Raw genomic sequence first — 23,945 nt, forward strand, 5'->3', positions numbered from 1 at the left:
TCCAATAAAACTTTAGAGAGAAAATCTTTTCCAAGAGAAACGGGACAGAGAGAGAGAGAGAGAGAGAGAGGTTAAAGCAATCTGCATTCCGGATGGTACGGAATGAAAGACACTTTCCTCACCGTGTCCGCTCTTTTCTTCTCCTCCGAGACCGCGGATGTAGCCCGGCAAATGCTCGGCGGAATGAAAATTTATTGGCAATATCGCGACATGGTTGGGCAGGGCCGCGCCAGCACCGTGCCAGGCCGTAGTTCTTCTATGAAAAATACATTCATGTAATACGTTTCAAGTCGTCTACCTCGCCCTGAGGGGCGGTCGATTGTCTCGCGAGACCGAAACGCGTGTATCGCGCAGTGCGGCGATTCCACTCGTGAAATACTACCACGTTATTAAGACCCGCGCTCTCCGGTCCCGTCCCGCGCCCACGAGGAATGTATTATGCGAATTTATATGCGCGCATATATGTACGAGTGGCGCGCCGTAAATTTGTCACGAGATTTATGCGACACCGATACATCCCGACACTCGATATATCGCGCGAATAACTGTCGCTGCACGCGGGCCGATCGATTCGAAAGCGCCCGGACAAATCGCACGGATAAGATCCTCTCTCTCCGGAACTCCTAGAATTTATTGAATTCCCATGGACACGCGCAACTTTTAAGTACTTTTACGACACGCCGTACCGTGCTTCCGAACTCCTCTGTCTCTTCTAACGACTCGGCTGTCCAGATCCTATCGACCAACTTTCCAACATCTTTACATGGATATTTAAATTTCCATTTACTGTCGAACATTACAATCTTAATAAAATACATTACAAATAGTTTAGTGAGAACTGATATTCATAAAAAAGATATAATATTTGTTTAAATCTGAGATGTCTCATTTCTAAATTAAGATATTTACGTATAAATGGAATTATTTTAACTTGGAAATAGCCATCTGGATGTTTTACCCCAACGATTAAAAATGTAAATTGTTGTAAAATATTTTTTGTGTGAATATTATTTAATACATAACATATTTTCTTTCTTTTTTAATAACTATTCTTTACGAACTTTCAAATATAATATAAACACGCAATAAAAAAACATTATATTATATTAATTAAAATCTTCATTTTTTAGAAGTATCGTCATAATGTAAGTTACAAAAACTTATTTCGTTTAATATTTATTTAATTTCTATTTACTTTTTTTAGAAAATTTTGTATGTGCTCGCGCGAGCGCGCGTGTGTGTATGTGTATGTGTGTGATTAAATTTATATCCGTAATGTTCTCAAATATTAATAATAAATCGATAAACGGTTGATAATATACAATATTAATAATAGTAATTTTAATTAGGATGTAAAAATAGAGACTGGGTTAGCACAAGAGGCAAATTAGTATCGCGTTCAGTTTATGTATTTACGATGGAAGAAACAATAGAAAAGCTAAATATTTGAAAAACCGTTAATACGTCGTACGTGGTTATCGGAGCATAAAAATGGAAAAGAGTTGCTGCAAAATATCTGTTTTATAACATAAATACTTTTCCCTAAATTTTATTTAAACCAAAAAACAAGTATTACAATAGAAAAATATGAAAAATCTGTATTTAAGAGGAAACAAATAAATTATTCAACGTTTTATAATTTCACATTAATGTTCTTCGATTTGAAAAAGTAAATCTAAATGTATTATTAGTTAAAGAAAAATGTCTAAATCGTTGGCATTCCAAGAATGGATCTGGACACGAAAGAAACCCGCGAAACGCATAATCTTTATATAGAAACCCCCCCCCCCCCTATGGAAGCCTCAAAAATATTTTAAAAAATGTCTGCTATTATATGACAATATTTTGACAGTTTTCAATTAATAACAGTGATTTGTAATAATAAAATGAGTAAGATTTGGATGAGCTATGTTAGATATTTTTAGGGAAAGGTTGACTTACTGCGTGTGAACATTCAATTACAACTTAACCGTCATAAAAAACGCTTTATATTTAATATTTCTATTTTAAAATAACCTAGAAATAAAATAATTTATATTTATTTTTTTTATAATACATTTTGTTATTTGACTATTACAAAATAATTTTAAAAAGTACAATTTTTACTGAAAAGTACATGTTTACTACCTATTTTTCATTTTTATTATGTTTTTATTTTATTAATTTAATATAAAGTTTATAGAGGCAATTTACATCGTAATATATATCAATTTACCCCAAGGAGGCAAGTTAGCTACAATGCAACATATTCGTATTATAGGTACTTACTACAAAAAAATTTGTATACAGTACAGAATCTGCCATGAAAATTTTTTATCATATTAATACATTTTAATTGTAAAAATTATAACTACGTTATTTTAACTTAATTCTATCTGTAAATAAATTTGTTTACAAATTTTCAGTTTATTAAGATCTCTTTAACAGATGCCTATTGAGCTTCAAAATTCAATTGTGATATTATCTCTGTAGTTTAACTCTCTGCATTTTTAAAGCCAAAAAAATTAATTTGACAGTTATTTGGCAGTTAAGATAACTACACAGTTAAGATAACTACAAATATGATATATATACATGCATTGTACATATAGTAAATACAAATTCACATTGAATTCTTTAAGCATTAAAGATCCAGCTTTAATCAACTCATGGGCCTTTATTTTCCATTCCTATTGATTATGTTTTTATACGATTCAATAAAATTATTGTTCGTACGGTGAATAAATTTATATTAATAGTATATAAATGTTAAAATTCAGAAAAGAAAACGGTTCAATAATTTAAAATGACAAACAGATTAAATAATATAAAATGATCACTCAGGATGTTATGTGAATAAAATTTTTTTATAAACAATTAAAATTTATATACACAATAATATTCGAACAGATTTCGACACCTATTCGGGTCATTCTCAATGATAAATCAAAATTTAAAATGTTACCAGTGGTACAAGATATTCGCAAGTTAATCATACAATAAACGCATATAATATTGTATATAAATTTTGATTGTTTATAAAAAAATTACTCATATAACATGAATTGGCTATGAACCTGAGGTTCATAGCCCCATTTTATATTATATAAATATTAATTATTGTAGTTTAAAGTTAATTAATATTAAATAAAGACTTATATAGATAAATAATCATCGACTTTAACTTTTCCCTTAAGAATTCGCAATTCTCTCAATCTCCCTTATCATCAAAATCATTAAAAACATGTAATAGTATTTTCTTTAAACGATTCTATGATCACGTGTTATAGTATACGGCACTAAACGTATATTGGACTATCATTGGATGCGAACAATGAGAAGTTATTGCACTACTCTAATATACTATAGTATATAATAGTATATAATAGTATATCATTCGCATTTATTTCATGTTCGCAATTCCTCCATTCTCCCATATTTTTAGAAATAATACGTTGAGCTTTCTCTTAAACATTAGACAATTTCTCATACAGCCTACGTAACTCTCAAATTTCTCACAAAAATTTTTCACAAAATTCTCGCAGCATTATTAAATTTCTGATCTCGAATTAAACATCAAACGAAATTCTTCTTTGAATTATAAATGAAGATGAGAAAAAACCCTTGAACGTCCCTGAACGTGCTTTGCGAGGTGCTCTGTCTGATCAGAACCTATCAGTAACTACATAGAGAGAAGATCTTAAGGATAAACGCTGTTGGATGTCATTTCTAGGTCAACGTATCTGAAAAGCCAACGAAATTGAACTCCTCCCTTTCTCGCCACCTCTTTGCGACGCCAACTGTTTTGCCTTTTCGATGAAAAATTATTCGTCAACGAGATAGAGTGCAAGAGACAGAAGGGGGGCACGAGCAAAGTGTTGGAAAACGAGAATGGGAGAGCAAGAAAGGTTATTTGGAGATTGTGTCAGTCAATATGCTGTCATTGAACACTTGAACTCATTGCGTTGCAACAACTCCGCTGAAAATCGATTATGCAACGAACTTGGTGAACGTTACAAGCGAACGCGATAGAATATTATATGTGCGATCGACGAGTACATATAACAATAGAAATTGTGTTACAATATAAATGACATTTGAGGTGACACTTTAAATCTTTTGAATCTGCCTCCATACATTTGCATTATAATCCACATAAACAATAATATATAATTTTCATTTAGCAAAATGCAGAATTGTTAATGAAATAGAACATAAATAAGGTAAATGTCCGGGTGACCAGACATGTACCTATGTCCGCACATTTGCACAAAAACTTTATTTGTTTATATTATTATTAAATATTTTTTAAAATATAATATTATAATTTATAAAAATGCTTTTTTAAATATAATTTAATTGTAGTAAACCGTATAATTTAATTGTATCTTTAAAATACAATTAAATTATAATATTGTGATAAAAAACCCATTTGAGAGAAAGAAAGAGAGATTAATACTAATAAATTTTGTGTGCTAAAGCATGACTAACTTTTCCTTGACTAAAACTTGAAAAAAGTATATAATAAAAATAAAGAATCGTATTGAGTGCACTTTTCTTTAGAGAGATCATGAATATATACAAAGAATTATCCGTAAGAATAAAAGAATTACCTGTGAAAATAAATTTTAAAAAATATAAATACCAATACAATGTATAATATGACTTACAATACGATTACTGGCTGATTATACATTCAAAAATTAATAAATTATAAAAAACGGCAAATATTTTGTCTTTATTTTGTACATTATTTATTAAGATTTAATCATCTCTCTAAAACACTAAATTCTAATTATCGTCTTAATTAGAAATGTTTTATTTTAACACTAATTACATAACATAATTTTGAAATGTTCAACAATATGTATTTTATAATACATGTATTTTATCATATAATGATGTAGAGATAAAGTGAAACGGAGATGAAATATCTCTCGCAATAAATCCATTCACGTTTTAAAAATATATGATTACTGAAGCATTATAAATATTCTGTATAACTTTTTTTCAATCTTGCTCTGCATAATTTGTAGTTTTCTTTTTCAATTTATCTGTTAATGGCTTTCTACATATTGCTTACTGTAAAATTAAAAAGTCCATAAAAAATTTACATTATTTTTTTAAATAATTAAAAAATTCTATTCAATAGTTTTTGAAAAAGTAAAGTTTAAACATATAGAACTTGATATTACAGTAATTTTATTTTAGATTAATAAATTCTTCAATTTCTTGACTTTTCTCAGTTTTTCTTGACCATTTTTTCCCTGACTTTTATTGGTTTTCCTTATTTTCTTGACTGCTAACAATCTTAAAAATGAGAAAGTTTTTTTTAATTATATTACTATATTTTAAAGCATTAAGTATATATTAAGTATAACGTTCATTTGCTTTATCAACGACACAATCCAAAAAACGAAAAATAAATATGAATGTCTTGATTTTGAATTTCATTAAGATTTTCGAATATTAACCTGCAAAAATGCAATTTTGACGTAATAATTGATTGTAAAGGAATAAAAACATATTTTTTTTAAATATTTGTTTTTTTCTTTACATTATCATTTTTCTTTATGACAATTATTAAATTATATTATTATAGTAAATATACATAATGCAATATATTTTTAATTTTATTTATAATTTACTCATATAATATATAAGTGCCTCCTACAAACTTATTCCACATACAAGCTAAGATCGTGAATTTCTAAAAAAAAGTAATAATGTTTACGGTCACTAAGTTGAAAGCATTTTTGTTCACAGATGGTTTGCGCAAACAGGAGCAGAGCCAATGTTGGTACTCTCTGGACCCAGAACCAGACTTCTTGGTTCTGTGTTGGCCATCGAAGCAGTAACATTAGAAGACAGCGGTGTATATCGCTGCTCCGCTTCTAATCCTGGTGGCGAAGCGAGCGCTGAGATCAGGTAATGGAAGTTAAAAGTTCAAATAAATTATTTCTCAAATGCCAACTTTATTGCATTATCTAAAGTCCATTTATTATCCATTTTATGGATAGTGCGTTTCAATTATGTCATTTTACTTTAATCATTACATTACGCATAATTTCGTAATGCTAAATTTATCAATTTTCAGTAAATAATATTAATCCTCTTGTTGCAACTCTACACCATAAAAAACATTTAGCATTTGTATTAAAATTAACTCTTGTCAAAATTTTTATGATAAAATTTGATTTTCGTAACATATATCCGAATGTTAACATAGCATGATTTTTTGTGTTATTTGAACATTTTACATTAAATTGATATCCAACATTTCTTAGTATTAAAATATAACAATTTATGAGTAAATGCACAATTAACAATAATAAAAAAATATGTACAGTAAAACAAAAATTTTAAGATAAACAAATAAAATGTTAATTTAACACGTTATAAATATTAATTTATAGAAATGAAGAAATATATTTCCACAATTTACTTATAAATTATGTCAGTGTATATGGTTTATGTTAATTTTTACATAATATTTGTGTGTTTTTGGACTGACTGTTTTGGGACACGTAAAATGTGTTGAATTTAACACAAATTTTTAAATTGTAGGTTAATTGTGACGGCGCCTCTTCACGTGGAAGTGACGCCTCCGTTGCTCAGTGTTCACTTAGGTGGCAACGCCGAGTTCAGATGCGAGGTCGGCACGCATCCGCAGGCTGGACCACACTTTATCACATGGTATAAGGACGGCCGGCAACTTCCAGGGACAGGAAGGCAATCGGAATTACTGAAGCTCAACGGAATTGGAAGGGAAGACCGCGGCATGTATCAATGCATTGTGAGAAGGTCGGAAGGCGATACAGCTCAAGCGTCAGCGGAACTTCAACTGGGCGGTATGTAAATACTTTTTCTGATATCCGTCTTCCTGTTACGAATCACAGATATACCCGAGAAAATTCTACAAATTCGAATTTTAGAATAAATATGATGTGTTAGTAGAAAAACATCGAAAATAATAGAAATACGAAATAATTGGAAAATTTTTGTGAGGTACACTGTACCCTAAATTAAATTCAATGTAATGTCAATTTATGCCTAATTTGAATTATTTTTAATTATTTATGTAGATCGCTACTACTTTTATTCAATATATATATATATATATATATATATATATATATATATAATTAATTTAATTAAAACAATAGGGTTAAACAATTTCTCAAGAAAATATATTAAATTTGGCTCTTTAATATTTACTAAGTGCGTTAATATGTTCATTTTGAAACTAACCACAGAAATGGATTAATTTACATTTTAACATACGTGGAAGTGAAAAATAACGAAATGTTATTTAATTTAAGAGATTGATATTACTATAAATTACTGCTTTATGGAACCAATATATTCAATAGAAGTGGAACAGTATATTCAATAGAATTTTTAAGTTACATTTGAAATTAAATAAACATATTAATCCTTCAATGCCACTCTATAGCATTTTATCACATGTATATCACAGAAATATTGTATAAAAATATTGCATAAGAATAAACATATTATAACAAGTTTCAACTTTTTTTTTTTAATCGAAACGCATAATGGTATAAACAAGAAAATGTATATATCACTCTTCTTAATAAAAAAAAAATTCTAGCATAGCAAAGTAAAAGAATCAATTTCAGGTGTTATAAACCTATGTTATACTGCAGAAGTAACACCGAAGGGTGGTTAAGTGCTTTAACTAATTTGAAAGCATTATAGAAGAGTATCAAGCTCGTCTTGGCGAGAAACAACTTTATGTAGATATAAGGATAGTTTAATTTTAACCCCAGTGACGCGGGGGAGAGCAACCCTCCACTCGAGCACGAAGAAGAGACATTTCGTCGATTAAATACATTTACTATTAAAAGTCGGTGTAACAATCGTTCGTTTCACGGTTCACGCGGAAAGTACTAATAACAATGTTTCGATCGTGAGTATAAGTATTATCCTCAGAGATAACCCATATAATAACGAAGACGTTTAGTACGGTGGCTCGGTTTCCTTGCGCCAGGATATTGACCCTCGCCTCTCTTTCACTATTTCTCTCTCTCTCTCTCTCTCTCTCTCTCTCTCTCTCGCTCTCTCGCTTTCCTGCTCTCACTCTCGTGTCATCCTCGAAAGGCGCTGTCAAAGGTGTCCCAACGAGAGAGAAGACACTGCGCACCGATCGACAGCCCGCGTTATACTACCTATCAAGTTACACAGAACTCGATTACTCGGCAAAGAGGCGGCTGCTGCCGCGTGCCGGGCTACCAGTCGAAGGGTAGGCATCACTTTGAAGTGGAGAGGAATCTTCTTTTACAACGCTTTTACCTCGTTTTGCAGCTGTGCACTCCCATCCTCGCATCGTTCTTGCAGCACCTCAACGAGTTTATCGTTCTCTCGTCTATCTCTTACGGGATATATCGATCTTAATAATAGATCATCGATGAATTTGAAGTCGAGTTTTCTCTCCTGTACTTTTCTTCTGTAATTAGAATTTTATAACTCCAATTACACAAAATATTTAATGTAAGATATCAAGAAGATTTCCTTTTCATGAATTAAACTTCGTCAGCGACTTAATTAGCCTCCAATGGATTGTGCTTTAGCAGATATTTAATTCCGAATTTTGCTTCCAAATATCCGACGATGAAAATTTTCAAAAATGTGGCGAGAGCGACGCGAATATTTATAAAGTATTCGCGTATTTATAAACTATTATAAATTCAGGTTTAAGAACCTGTCGTTAATACATAATTAATGCGCCGCACCGTGACCGGACACACCCCGTATATCTAGACCAGTCGTTCTGGGAGTGTTAGTGTCAGGGTAGGGCGACCAGCAGGGTGTAGAGGCCTTTGAAACAACAATGAAGTTAGTGTCTCTCGCTCGTCAGCGTCAGTAATGCACGGAATTTACGTCAAAGAGAATTCGAGCGAGCGAACGCCAACGGCAAGGACACCCTGGCTTTCGCGAACGAGTGGGGCAAAGCTATCTCCGATGCAATTTTGCCGTGCGCGAGGATGAGAAAAGCAGCCTGGCATTGCGGCCCAGTCGAAACTTGAGCGGTTGTTAAAAAAAAAACGAGTCATTTCCCAGACCGAAGAGAGCGCAAATTTGTACGAGGTACATTTTGCGAAATTCAAGCACCTCTCATTCGTAAAATTCGCTCGACGTAGTAGAACGCCTACGATTGGCCGACTGGTTATCAGTGTTCTTGTGATTAGCGAACGTTTTATTGATTCAATCATCTTGCGATTGACGGCCGGAAAAGGAAGTGATTTGCGCAAAATGTCGCTGCTATTATAAAATCGATATCGATGATTGATTATTAATGATTTAATATCCGGAAATCTCTTCTCTTCTCTCTCTCTGTGACTGTCAGATGGGAAAATTAATTTTTATCAAATCTCTCTCTCTCTCTCTCTCTTTCTGTCTCTCTCTTTCTCCTCTTTCTTTTTTCTCTCGTACTACTAGTAGTAATGCATATGAAATTCACGATATGAATATCGTGTATCGCTACTATACATAAAATTCCTCTCGCTACAATTTCAAGCGTTTTGAACAAATGCGCGAATTCTATGGTACGCAGTAGAATAGAAGCGACGGCAGAAAAGTCATTTCCTCGAGCGAACAGAACTGCCAAATTACTCAAAATGAATTCCTCGTGTTTCAAGCGAAACCGTCTGTGTGCGCTCGCAACGCGCGTTTTTACCGATTCGACTAACGTCCGAGTGCTTTAATTTGCCGTTTTTATATTGCTTCGCTGGAAATGGCTGCGACGATGTCGCGAATGCCAGAGAAAAATAAAAGTATAAATCCAATTATTATATACTCTATTGCAGTAAAATTCTGATCGCGTTACAAAAAAAAAACTATCTCGAATACTATATCGGAATATAATAATTATTATACGCGAATGAATGTATCGCGTGTCGATATTTCTACTATTAAACTTTCATCATTATTTTGTCTAAGAACTTGCACACTTTGACAGACGTTGCGATGACAATGGATATTAATTATTCGCGGGACACAATCAACGTAAAAGCGGTAAAAGACGATCCCGTTGAGCGGCGAATCTTCCTCCAAGATATTGTAATACCGACGTCACCGTCACTTAAAATTCTATCTCGTCGACCGGAAGTGAAAGAGCCGCGACGACGCGATTACGAGTACGCCGCGATGATCACTGAGAGGAATCGAGACGGGATTCATCAATTTGTGCATGGATTCGCGAGCACGATGAGGATTCCGGCATTCATTTGAACGATGAGACTCTTCTTCCTTTTTCGTTTCTCGAGAGCTGCGAAGTCACATCCTATTTCTCGCGACAGCGGAGCTTTTTTTAATGATGGCAGAATCGACGCTTTTAATTACGGGTGTAGTCGAAAACATCGACACGGTCAATTCCGAGCTTGTGTTCCCTCGTGAAAATCCATACGGAAACTTCTTCTCCCGCTCTCTTTCTCTCTCTCGGACTTGGCGCGATAGGTTCTGTTTTCCTCGTGTTGCTCTGGAGCAACATCGACGAAGAAAAGAGAAATATCTGCATGGTGCTTCCATGACGGCGAGCCCATTGTCTCTCGTATTCCATCGCACTGGGCGTGGCGGCTTTCAGGATCAGAATATCCTGTGCCTTCGCTCGCCTTCTTTTCACCGGCTCGCTCCTTCGTTTAACCGAACGCTGCATTAAGTATAGCGGTTTATTGCCGAGTGACAGTGCTTGGATTATACCAGTAGTCCACATATTCGTAGCAAAATAAATACATCGAAATAAATACAGATATATGAAGATAAAATCTTCTAGCTTGAATTTTTATTTTTTGATGTCGAGCTTGAATTGCATGATATCACTCTGCTGGTCTGTTCGGATGTATTTGACAAAATTATAATTTATTTTTTCATTAATATTTTATTTGAAGACTTCTTTCTTTGATATTTGATGATTTTATCTGTTAAGTGTCATATAAGATCTTTTTCAAATTTTTTTTTATTTTTTTAGAACTTTTTAATCGTATTGATTAAAAAACACCTAATCAATATAATCGTATAAATTTAAACCAGCAAGAATAAACACACAAAAAAAACAAATATCTTTGTAACAATTTTCAAGAGCGAGGAATTGGTTCATCCACGATATCGAATTTGCATTAATTCCGCGTCACGGAAATATGGTTCTCCCACTTTCCTTTTATATATTTTAAACGATCGCTCTCAGGTATTTTCGTGTTCTAGCAACTTTGATTAACGGTAACGGTTAGCAGCATAAATTTGTTTCCCTTCGCGTAATTAAGCTCGCCTTACACATTAACGTTCCAGACGCGCCGCCCGTGCTCCTATACTCATTCATCGAGCAGACTCTCCAGCCAGGACCCGCCGTGTCCTTAAAATGTTCCGCCGCAGGAAATCCTACACCTCAAGTATCATGGGCGTTGGACGGTTTTCCTTTACCGACTAATGGAAGGTAAGCTCGTCCCAATTCTTTGAAAGCCTACATTTTTGCTATTATTCCGTGTTCGGGAGGTGATATCTTTTAATTTACTAGCGTGACTAATGATCTCATTAAAAACAGAAAGTGGAGAGAAAGAAAGAAAAATATAAGTGTCATTTGTACGTAATTGTGGTATTAAATTTTATATATATATATATATCTTTTAGCTATAAATGTCAAATACATTATATTTTTTCGTTTTCTTTAGTTATTAGAATTATATATAACGCGTTACTATTTTTATTTACTTCAGCTTTCATACTACAAAGAAGTTTATAAAAAAATCTCTTACGTCACACACATTTATTCTTTTACTTACACTGAAAGAAAGATTTTGCTGTATCTCAAAATTTAGTTAGACACGGATCTGAAACTAATTTTATTAAACCGTCAAAATAATTACGTACAAGGAATCTCATCAAGCATTGCAAAAAGTTTTGACATTCTAACAAATAGTTTAAGCGTTCTACTATTTTGATCGTTCAATAAATTTATTTTCAAATCTATATCAAGCTAAATTTTTAGACATTTTAACAAAACCATCCATTTTTCATCATAGTGTTTAACTCTACAGACTAAAGGTTGTTCCCTCTATTTCTAAATCTACATCATGCATTTATATATACATTCTTTTTTAATTTATTTATGACAAACATTTCACAGTCTTATTTATCATCCTCAGCTTAATTTACATTTATATTTCCTATTATACAATACAATGCGTTATTTATTAATGTTGTCAATAGAACTCGAAATAACTAAAATGATTGAGATTAATGTTCCTAACATAAAAAGATGAACGGACTATAAATTGCGCGAGGAGTCTCAAACGTCATTCATACTACTATCGTAATTGAACTATAATTTCTGACGGTGCCGTTCGCGATCGTGTATGTACGCGTACAGGCAATTCTGCGTGTATCCCGACGGAAACGAGAATATTTATCGCCCGGATGGCGTATACTGCCTCGAAAAGAGTGACACGCGCAAGTCCCAGCGGCGGCGTCTAGTTTAATGACAGATCGGCGTAAAGGATCCACCATCTCGCGGACCTCGTCGTATCTCATTTTATCATCGGCTTTTCACCCCCGTCGCTCGAATTCCCTTTGGCTCGCTATCGCAGTTTCCGGTGGCCGTAGTTTCATTCTCGTCCCGATCGAGATGGAACGTGACAAATTCTAAACGATAACGCGCAACGATAACGCCAGGGATTCACGTGCACTCACCGAGATTCGCGAGATTGCGCCGATTTGAGAGCTGTCCAGCCCGCGTCAGACCGATAACAGATAGAAATGCGAAGCGCTTCTCGTGAAAGGTCCACGTATCATTTTACCATCTTCAGTTTTATCGTGCTTTTATTACACGGCTCCGCGATGTTATTGCCCGCGATGCTATTGCGATAGAGAAACATGATTACTCTGTAATCGTTATTTCATGTTAAAAAAGTGGAAAAACGTGGACGATATTCGTTGACAGCTCTACTTTAAATCAAACGTGTTATTATATAATATAAAGGAGAATTGTTAATTTTGACTTAATGTTGACTGCTCAGCCTTTACTAATTATTTATATATTTATTGTGATCAAAATTATTTTTTATATTATGATTCGAAATTTTGTGTTAAATGTTGATTTGGAGCGTATCATATGTCCACTAACGTTATTCACTTATCATATCTTTGATGATATTTCTCTAATAAAAAACCTTCCTGGGTCCATATTGTCCTTTTTCACAATATGTGATTACTAAAGATTAAAGGTCATGAATGAATGAATTTCATTATTCAATTTCTTGGTAACCTTTTAGTCTTTAACCTTTAACCTTTAACCTTTAATCTTTGAATAATCATGTATTGTAAAAACGAGTCTTACTGTTAAATTGTAAGCTGAGGATGACTCCTACTTCTATCGAATCATTTAGATTTTCATTCCTAATTACAATCAACTGTACGTTGTTTTATTCGGGTATCATCATACTATATGCATATTATTTGTTGCTTTGCCTTTTTAATGTTTTATCTTGAGTTATATATATATATATATACAGCTTGAGTTTGCTAAAAAGGTATTGACTTTTTTTTTTAAATATCACGCGGAATATTCAATTATTCTTTACAAATTTACCGAACACAACGAACACAACGAATTAATTCGTAAATTGATTTCAAATCAAAATTTATTGATTTTTGCGCAAGATTCGTCATTGGTCAATACGTGACAGTGCATGGCGATGTTATATCCCACGTCAATATAAGCCACGTAATGGTGGAGGACGGAGGTGAATATTCCTGCACAGCCGAAAATCGCGCGGGAAAGGTGACACATGCTGCACGACTGAATGTTTACGGTGCGTACCTTCCGTTAATTATCGTCGTGTATAATGTGAGACAAATTGTAATTAATTTCACGCAGTGTAGCCGCACCAAAACTGACCATAGAGATATGTGGCTCGCCTCTCGCTTTTTGATATCGAGTACTCGCATCAATAATTAATGACTTATCACTAATTTATGACCATAAATCATCGTCACTGTATAAACTGTAATCACACTTTTCGCCAAAATTACAATTTGACTAGCATTTAACTATTATATGACATTAATTAAAATGCGAAAATGTTATAAATTTAATTTTCTGGAACTGACGTGAATCTATTGGACTCAATCAACCAATCTCTTTGTAAAAAAATGTTAAAAAATTCAATTTCTTTATGTTACATCTGCAAATTTGAATGTTATTCTTATTAAAATATACTTATACTATAATAATACTATAATTCTTTTTTTCTACGAGTTATGTTTTATATACAAGAGTATTTTGATTCCTTGAAATTAATTAATGCCTTTTAATAAACTTATATTAAATGGGTTTCATAGACCCATTTACTACGAATATACATTAATTAAAGGCACTAATTAATTTTAAAGAAAATCAAAATGGCCAATAATTGTATCATTAACTGTGTTATAGGTTTTGACGTTAGCTCCGAAGGGTTAAATTTTAATATCTAAAAAAGTACATTATGTAAAAATAATATTTTCATTATTTATTATAGAAGATTAAATGAGTGACAATGTTTCTAGTTTATTCGAATGTTTACCGATCCTATTGTAGTTTCTCGTCAGCTCGAGACTTATCAAGCTAAAAATATCGAGAAAAATATATAAATATGTAAAAATATATAAAATATATAAAAATGTATAAAAAATATATAAAAATGTGAAATATCCTGTCCAGGACTTCCATACATACGCCTAATCCCGAAAGTGACCGCCGTCGCCGGCGAGACTCTCCGTTTGAAGTGTCCGGTGGCTGGATATCCGATCGAGGAAATCAAATGGGAGAGAGCTAATCGTGAATTACCAGACGATCTGCGTCAAAAAGTACTCACGGACGGCACCCTGATGATCAGCAGTGTGCAGAAGAAGGGTGACGCTGGAGTATACACCTGCTGGGCGAGGAACAAGCAAGGTCACAGCGCCAGAAGATCCGGAGACGTCGCAGTAATCGGTAAGGCCTCATTTCCGGTTTCCTATGGCAACGAATTGTCGCAGGTGGACCATTTTAATCGAAGATGACGACCTGGCGATGAGTGCTGTGACAAGATGAAGGGACGATCCATGACGGTGGAAAAATAAATAAGGGGCTATAATCGATCGGAAAATGAAGAACAAATACAAAGTCATGCAGAGCATGATCCCTGTCATCAGGGGTGGTAGATAAGTTTTAGGATTACGTGGAAGGAGGCCCGAGACACGAGCCATGTTACCGATTGTCACCTATATATACGTAACGTGCGCTCACGAGCTGTCTCGTTGTTATTATTCCAGTTCCTCCCAAAATTAGCCCGTTCACGGCAGATCGCGACCTGCATCTCGGCGAACGCACCACCCTGACGTGTTCGGTGACCAGAGGCGATCTGCCGCTGTCCATCACATGGCTCAAGGATGGACGTTCTATGGGGCCGTCGGAACGTGTCACTGTCACCAATATGGACCAGTACAATAGCATACTGATGATTGAAAGTTTATCTCCAGATCACAACGGCAACTACTCGTGTGTGGCCCGTAACGTGGCCGCAGAGGTATCGCACACGCAGCGGCTTGTGGTTCATGGTAATCCTCCTCTAGGCCCCCTACAATTTGCCCGACGACCGCCTGACCGCCCGAGTTTTGCGTGTGCGTGTGTGTGCCCGTTGCGTGCGTGCGAATCGTATCGGCCGGGCTCGAAAATGGAAGCTGCACGTGGAAGTTGCGTCGTCGTTATCGTCAACGACTATTGTTATATATTCTGGATGCGGGATTGATCAGCAAAATGCGCTGTGAATGCTTCATTCGAACACAAAGATTAAAGCTCGAGCCGTCGACGATGCGCTTCCAAGCAAATCCACGACGGGACCTCGTCGACTTCTCGTCACCAAGGAACGTAGAGACTTGGTGACTTGTAATTAAAGATTGCTCACGCTTAGCGTGACTTTTCCTTATGCACGATACCCGCCTCTACCTCTCCCACACGTCCTCTTAAAGAAGTTGCGCTTCGACTTCTCGAGAGCGACACCGCACGTTTCCTTTTTTTTCGTCCAGACAGTTTACAATTATATTTGTTCAACTATCTCTTTCACGTTTTACCACGTCCTTGAATTTTGTGACGGGCGGTGCTCGTCACAGCGTTTCAGATAGATATGAAGAAAATCATTTTATTCCTCTAAAAATATTAAAATATAATTAAGTATTTTGAAGGAAACGACGCGGTAGCTTCGGAAAGATGAAGACTCGCTCTCACGTTAATTGGAAAGGATCGGATGCTGCGCGCAAGTGTGCGATGCCAATTTAAGTGTATAAGGTGTGAGGGCGTCAGGGGCAGGTCCGCGGCGGGGCCACCCTCTCTCTCCTCTACATTGCTACGTTACTATACTGCCTCTATTGTACATATTCTACATATATATACATATTATATTCTATATATATATATCTACATATATACATGGACGTACCACTGTTTATATGAAGCGGAAGGAACAGAAGCAAAAAGAACTGAAAAAAAAATATATATATATACACATACCGTCTCACAGTATAAACCTATATATATATATTTGTGCATATATATATGAAAAGAACACGTATACCTGGTATTACAAGGTTCTTGCGTTTTTTGGTGCCATCTTTTTCTTGCTCTCACGTATGGTTCTCTCTTCTCTCTTGACCTTTTCCAGTACCCCCTATTATTGAGCCATTTACGTTCCAAGAGGGACTATCCGAGGGGATGCGGACGCGGACGGTGTGCGGGGTCGCGGCGGGAGATCCACCTTTGACCATATCCTGGCTGAAAGACGGCCAAAGTCCCTTTCCCTTACCGCCGAATCTGGCGTCCGTCGCAAACGTCTCCCAACTGGATCCCTACTCGAGCCTCCTCAGTATAACGAATCTCGCGGCCGAGCACTCCGGCGACTATACCTGCGTCGCCGCGAACCCCGCCGCCGAGGTCAGGTACACGGCCAAGCTACAGGTAAAAGGTAACTAGATGATCGCCAACCCTTTTCCTAGCGTTCCTAATAATCGTCTAATAATCGCCTTGCCATTCCTCTCGATCGTTTCACCCCGATATAAGTTCAATGACATTTCTAATCTTTAATCATTACTTTTTCTAGGTTTAAAAGAATCTCGATCACATTGTAAAATTGTTCAAGTCCTATAACCTACAAGAATTAACTTTAATATCCTAAATTTAATATATGTATAGATATGTATATACACCTAATAATTAAATAACCTGCCTACTAGAATAGTTGACATCAGGTAATATTAAGGAAACGTATCAAATAAATTTTCAACGATCTGCAATGTAGGTATTTGTAATGCCGTGAAATTTAATTCCGAAATTTGTCGGGGTAAAACATCATCCTATAAATATCCATTCCATAGTTCCTCGTTCTCCAGTCTTAGTCGCCATTTCATCATCCACCGCCATCGACATATCATCGCGCTTATTAACTCGGTCCCGCTTCACCATAGTTCATCATAACTGTGTTCTCGCCAGGATGTGACATTTATAGAGACCGTACTCCACGTTGGTTCCACGGCTTAAAGACGATACCATCGAGATTTCGAGTTACAGCACGTTCACCCCCGGGCGAGATCACGATCATTAAGCTCCCATCCTCCGTCTCTTCCACCTCATCCTCAAATCTGTCAAATCCCTCCCGCAGATCCGATACTCCTTCTTACCCTAGACACAGTGTGTATTACATTTGCGTTGCTTTGGCTCTCTGGGAATGCGTCGGTATCTCGTGGATCCCCGAGGTTTGCTTGACTTGACCGAATAATAAAGGTAACAGTTTGCACCTCTTTCCTTATTTTTTACTCGTTTCAACTACAACAACTACAACAACAACAGCAACAACTGCAGCTACAAATAACTAAATACGAAAAAAAAAAAAAAAGATTTTTTCTGGCCTGCGTGCGTGCGTGTATGTGAGCATCGACACTTTATTCGGCATGATCTCTTTACTTCAGTAGTTGTAGATCACTATTGCCTGCATCACATTTTACATGTAAATAAATGTATATATTTTTCTCTGTGTGTGTCTGTGTGTTTATCAAATTATTACTTAATTAATATATATATATATATACATATATCGAAGTATCTTGATCACCCAAGTGCGAGCACGTGCCACTACGCTCACGATCAATCTTCACCGACCTTTGCGCTGGCTCTTCTTTGGGCTCGTTGGAAGACAACCTTTATTCACTTCTGCATGCTTTCTCACCAAACTTTCTCTCGCTCTCTGTCTCTCTGTTTCTATCTTTCTATCTCCGTCTCTCACTACCTTTCTCTCTTTTTCTCTGTTCGTCCGTATCTCTTTCTCTTTTTTATATTTCTTTCATCGCAACGAGGAACGAGGATGCCGGACGCTCACGTAACGCGCCCGCGAGCTCTCTTTCTTTTTAAAAGTAAGAAAAGTAATGATCTTAAGAGAACGATAAAAAGCCCTTAAGCTTGTCGGCGGCCGATAAAACTTCAAGTTCCTAGCGTGATACTCGATACAATAGCTTAAACTCGTAAGAATACCCCGAGCTCGCGCATCCTCCACCTTGTCGGCGACCGGTAAAAAATGTAGGCTAGTAGTACGTATACCATTAATTAAATTCGTACTTTATTGAACTAGTCGTTAGACGCGGGTACTTATATATACATATTGTTATTATTGGTATCATTATTATTATTATTATTATTATTATTCGCCCTCACGAGTTCCGCATCCGAACACTTCCTGCCCTTTGCGTACCTCTTTCCGAGAGTTCTACTTGTTTCACACACGCCACCGTTTGGGCTCGAGTATATTTGAATACTCACGTTACATATATACATATATATCTATATATCTATCTATCTATCTATATATATATTATATATTGTCGCACGCGATCGATGCGTGGCCGATACTTTGCCGTCTTGTAAAACGTTGGAAACTCCCACTCACAGTATCTCGCTTGTGCAGCGTTTTTTTCACCACAGTAAGAAGTAGAACCTTGCCAAACAATACACCTGATCGTACAAGAACCACCCCCTACTTTGAGACTTTGTTGACAAATCGATGCGCGACGCAAAATCTCGCGCCGGGATCGAGAAACTTCGACGACCAAGCATCCGTCTGTTTTCTTCTTTTTTTTTTTTTCTTTTTTTGTCTTACGAGCTAAGAGCTGTTATACGTACTATTGTCGCGTGCTATTATATAGAGACGCCTACGTTTCGTTGTCCTTGTTGGTAGTTCCTAGGAGAATTAACGTTGCAGATAATAGATGATCGATTGCCCCCCGCCCCCTTATCACTTTCCTTGTTACCCTGTTGCGGTGTTGAACATAGAGGTGAATTGTCTGCTGCTGCCTGGCGTGCGAATGACACGAGACTTTATATATATATATATCAATTGACACCCGCGAAATACGCCTCGCATCGATTCATGACCCCCTAATTCTCCACAACTCTGCCCCATCCGCATACTTACCTTCTCATTCTCACTCTATCTTCTCTTATTAGTATCTTTATCAGTTTCTTCATCGCGCGATATATCGCGCGAATATATCGCGTGCAAATTCGCGGGAGATTCGAGAAAATGCGAAAAGTCGCGTGGAAATAGAGAACGCGTGCATTCCAAAGAGAGAAGATCAAACGAAAACAGCGTAGCTTCATGCGCGAGACCATCTCTTTCAGTGCATCTCTCTTTTTCTCTTTCTCTCTATCACGCGCGTCTTTTTATCAGCTCGTTTGAGATTCGATCTCTTTGATGTACAGAATCGCGCGTTGCGCGTCGAAGCGACATGAGCTCACGATAGCTCTCTTTCGTTTTGCGCCGCGCTTTTCACGGCTCTTTTCTATCTCTTTTACTCTATCTCTTTTTCTCTATCATGAAAACGTACCTGTCTCTAAATCGCTAACGACCAGTAAAGCAAGACGTAATAAATTTGAATTGCTGGCGCACACGTGATGGATCTATGTAAAGCGAATGTCTCTGACGTTACAGTGCCGCCCAGATGGATCGTCGAGCCAACCGATGTAAGCGTCGAAAGGAATCGCCACGTCGCGCTGCACTGCCAGGCGCAGGGCGTCCCGACGCCGACGATCGTATGGAAGAAAGCTACCGGTGAGACGATTGCAAATGAAGTGATTTTATTACACAACTGTCTCACAAGTCTTTACGTTTATTTATGTATCAAAGAAAATTAAGGAGAATGTTAAAAAAGGATTGATTTTTTTTCCCAAAAGGTGTAAGTAAAAGAAATAGTGGTTTTTGTATATTTTTACCTCGTAGATATGATAAAATTATTTAAAAATTCATAGCATTTGGGAAACACTTCGAAAATTGAGCACGAACATGATGTATTTATCGAAATTTCTATATTCTTGCTCAATTTTCGAGGTGTTCTCTAAACACGGAGAGAATTTTCTTTTAAAATTTACCGTGAAAATATAGTAGTTGTGGTACAATATTTTAAAGATTTTTACTATGCACTTTAGTAAAATTGTTGTTGTAAACTTATTTTATACTTTATTGTAGTTTTATTAATGAACGAGAGAGATTTAAATTAAATTCTTCGAAATATTGTCCCACGACTGTCATATTTTCAAAGTAAATTCTAAGAAAAAATTCTCTCCGTGTATAAACATTTTAATAATTTTATTCAGAAAGTCAAAATTTACAAAAAAAAATCACATTCTTTTATTTACACCTTTTTGTCAAAAATTGGCCCGTTTTTAATAATCTTTTATTTCATAATGCTATTACGATATAAAAACGTATATAATATCGTATTACGATAAATAAAAACAAGAAAGGAAGTTCATCCTGTCAAAAATCGTATTAATCTTATGTAGACTGACGATCCCATTTGGGATCATCGATCCCCTTTCATAAACTGCGCTCGATGAACTTTGGCCTATAGGATAATTTAATAATATGCTTTATCCGAATTAAGATTAAAAATAAAAATTCAAAATGGTAAATTCAATAGAATGATAAATTCAATGGCAAATAGAATTTAAAAAATAATTTGATTATTATAAAACTTGGTTTTATTTGCGAAGTAACATCAAATTTCAATTTCGCTTTATTTGAAGCTCATCAGTGTTATGTAAACAGTTAAAGTATTAATTTTCTAAGTGACATTCAAACTCTGATTATAAATCCTCTCTGACATTAGATCCTCTTTCATAGAAGTTACAACTTTTAAAATTCAATATTTTCAAGTTTACATTCAAACTCAAAGGTACTAAGAATCTCTTAAAATCAGTAATTTCAGATAATCAGATTATTTTTTTGAAACTTAAATTTTAAAATTTTGAAACTGGACTCAAATTCAGAGATCCCCAAAACCCTTTGAAAGCGAGATCTTTCATAAATTACTTTATTAGAACATTTCTCAAAAAGTTAACAATTGTCTCTCATACATAATCAAATCAACCAACAACATGGTTATTGCAATATTCGCCAATTATTTTTCCTATTCAAATAAAACCAATCAATAAGAGCGAAGCAAGTTCGCTAACTTCACTCTTATAGATTATCACGCACAACCAAATAACATGATTGATCATTCAGAATAGCGATCATGTAGATTTTTTCCTAGGGAGGAAACGTGAAAAGTGAAAATTTTTAGTATGTATGTGTATATATGTACAATGAAGAGCAAAAATGAGCTTATACTTCGATAATACATACATAAAAATTTTCACTTTTTACGTTTCTGCTTTAAAGAAGAAGTTAAGTACATGATCGCTACTCAGTATTCAGATAAAAAAATGCCGACAAGTGAATCCAGTTAGTTCTATACAATATACTGGAACAAACCATCGGGAGTGGGGGTTTCAATTCCTTACTCTAATGCAAAATTGGTACTGTTTTCTTCATCATGGATTCATTGATTGGATAATGCTATTTTACTACCATAAGTAAAAAAGGAACCAGAAAGACTAATATTGCTTGCCTTCTTTTTCTCTGTCGGGCTGCAGTTATAATTTAGTATAGAGAAAGCTCTAGTATATTATAGAGCTCACTCTGAGTGAACCTATGATTCTGGATCTTATATTGTAATACCACATTGCCGGAAATTGAAATCGCGGTATCAAAAAAAAAAACATCATGTTAAAATCACAATTTATAGATATGTTAGAAGGAACGATGTGAACAAATGAGAGTATAAGATTTCAAATTATTTATTGCGTAATTTGTTGAAAATATTATAAATATTTTATAATCTAATATCGGGTCACTACATATTTGAATTCAAGCCTAATTCTCCTTTCTGGGAATAGTATCGAATAACTATCTAATATCATCCTGTAGTATTGCAATCCAAGTTTATTCCATTTGTTCACGAAGCAGAGATGTAGGTTCCATTTTCATTTTAAAACTGCACGATACAGTGATGACTCTATACAATATATATACTGGAGTGAGTCTTCTCTATAAAACTGTGTGATGGGCGGCTAAATTGCAAGAATGACAGCTATTCGACTTAGGAACGTCTGCCTCGCTTCAATATAGTATGTTGAAAGGAGGTAGACATCCATAAATCACATAGTTGTCACTTTCGCATCTTCTCACACATTTCGGCCGTTCTCACCACACATTTTCATAAGGGAAGACTCACTCCAGTATGTGTACAGCTGATACATACCACTCCCTTTGTGAGTTAAAAGTTAATATTTAACGTAGATTTCTTAAACTTCAAGTTTATACGGTTCCCATGAAAGATAACATTCAGACAACATGCATGTCTAATAAAACTTTATAAAGACGTCATTTCGGACATACATGTCTAAAAGTTATTTAAAAGATATCACAAAGAGATTTTCTTGACAGTAGGTATCGTCTGGGTTACAGTTTCGTCTTAATTAAATGTCTACTTTTCGATGTTGCAATTTCTGGTAGTGCAGTATTTATAAAATATCACTTCTTTCCAAGAGTCAAGAAAGCGCGATAGAATTTTTTTCACATAAATTGAGCACCAATCGACTTGACTTTCTCACGGAGCACTTGTTAACAGGAAGCAAAGCCGGTGATTACGAGGAGTTGCGCGAAAGAACTTACACCAAGATTCTCAGCAACGGCACTCTATTGCTGCAACACGTGAAAGAAGACAGAGAGGGCTTCTATCTGTGCCATGCGAGTAATGGCATTGGAAGCGGTTTAGGCAAAGTCGTGCAATTAAAAGTCAATTGTGAGTAAAGTGCGTCACGCAATTCATTTTGTAATTAAATATTTCGCTCAATATTATATTGTATTAACAACACAAAAACGTTCGCATTTAATTTGAAACGTTAAAATTCTAAATTATTGAACTCACATTTTTTTTTATATTGTTTTACGACTGTGTAGCGTCTCCATATTTCGCGGCGCCTTCAAGACTTGTTACTGTAAAGAAAGGGGACACGGCGACGTTACACTGCGAAGTACACGGCGATAAGCCGGTTACCGTTACCTGGCTGAAAGGTGGTAAAAGCGAGTTGAATCCCTCGACGAATTACCGGTAAGTCGAGATTAACCATATGTATAGAATCATAGAGAAGAATGGACTGACAGCGACGCGCGTGAAAATCGATACGATCGTGATGAATTAACTAAAACGGAGCGAAATGCTCTGCGCCCGCTGCGATTTTCGTTAGATTATCGTGTCGTTCGATATGGAATGGATGGTTTATAATTGCGAGCCGCACGTTAGTGTCGATAAATCGATCGTGTCGAGCGGAATTTAGCAAATGAGATGCGACGGTATTAATAATGCATTCCGGGCTGATAATAGGGAGCATACGCAGGCACGTGAAACGCATCCACTTGAAAAATTCAGGAGAGCCATATATATCCCGGTTAAAAGGGTCAAATATAATCCGTTTATTAACAAGAGAATACTGAAATGCTGTTGTTCAAAGATAGAGTTTGTACCAAAAATATTAGCATACCACTTTTGATGCGACGATACATGAA

General features: G+C 35.5%; 1 protein-coding gene across 5 annotated transcripts in view; it reads left to right on the plus strand.

The window, feature by feature from the left end:
- Dscam2 (Down syndrome cell adhesion molecule 2) overlaps positions 1-23,945 on the plus strand; it is a 154,788-nt gene that overhangs the window by 115,595 nt on the left and 15,248 nt on the right. For 4 of the 5 annotated variants that reach the window (XM_087411585.1, XM_087411583.1, XM_087411582.1 and 1 more), the window contains exons 6-14: positions 5,746-5,907; positions 6,547-6,830; positions 11,287-11,431; positions 13,654-13,805; positions 14,696-14,968; positions 15,289-15,573; positions 19,986-20,105; positions 23,008-23,181; positions 23,340-23,490. In XM_087411585.1, coding sequence (XP_087267711.1) covers positions 5,746-5,907; positions 6,547-6,830; positions 11,287-11,431; positions 13,654-13,805; positions 14,696-14,968; positions 15,289-15,573; positions 19,986-20,105; positions 23,008-23,181; positions 23,340-23,490 — 1,746 coding nt within the window. Of the gene's footprint in view, positions 1-5,745; positions 5,908-6,546; positions 6,831-11,286; positions 11,432-13,653; positions 13,806-14,695; positions 14,969-15,288; positions 15,574-16,673; positions 16,974-19,985; positions 20,106-23,007; positions 23,182-23,339; positions 23,491-23,945 lie in introns of all 5 variants that reach the window. The other variant, XM_087411586.1, reaches the window with a different exon arrangement.

This window comes from Acromyrmex echinatior, chromosome 11 (genome assembly GCF_024713525.1).
Source record: "Acromyrmex echinatior isolate Ae372 chromosome 11, ASM2471352v2, whole genome shotgun sequence".
Lineage (NCBI taxonomy): Eukaryota > Metazoa > Arthropoda > Insecta > Hymenoptera > Formicidae > Acromyrmex > Acromyrmex echinatior.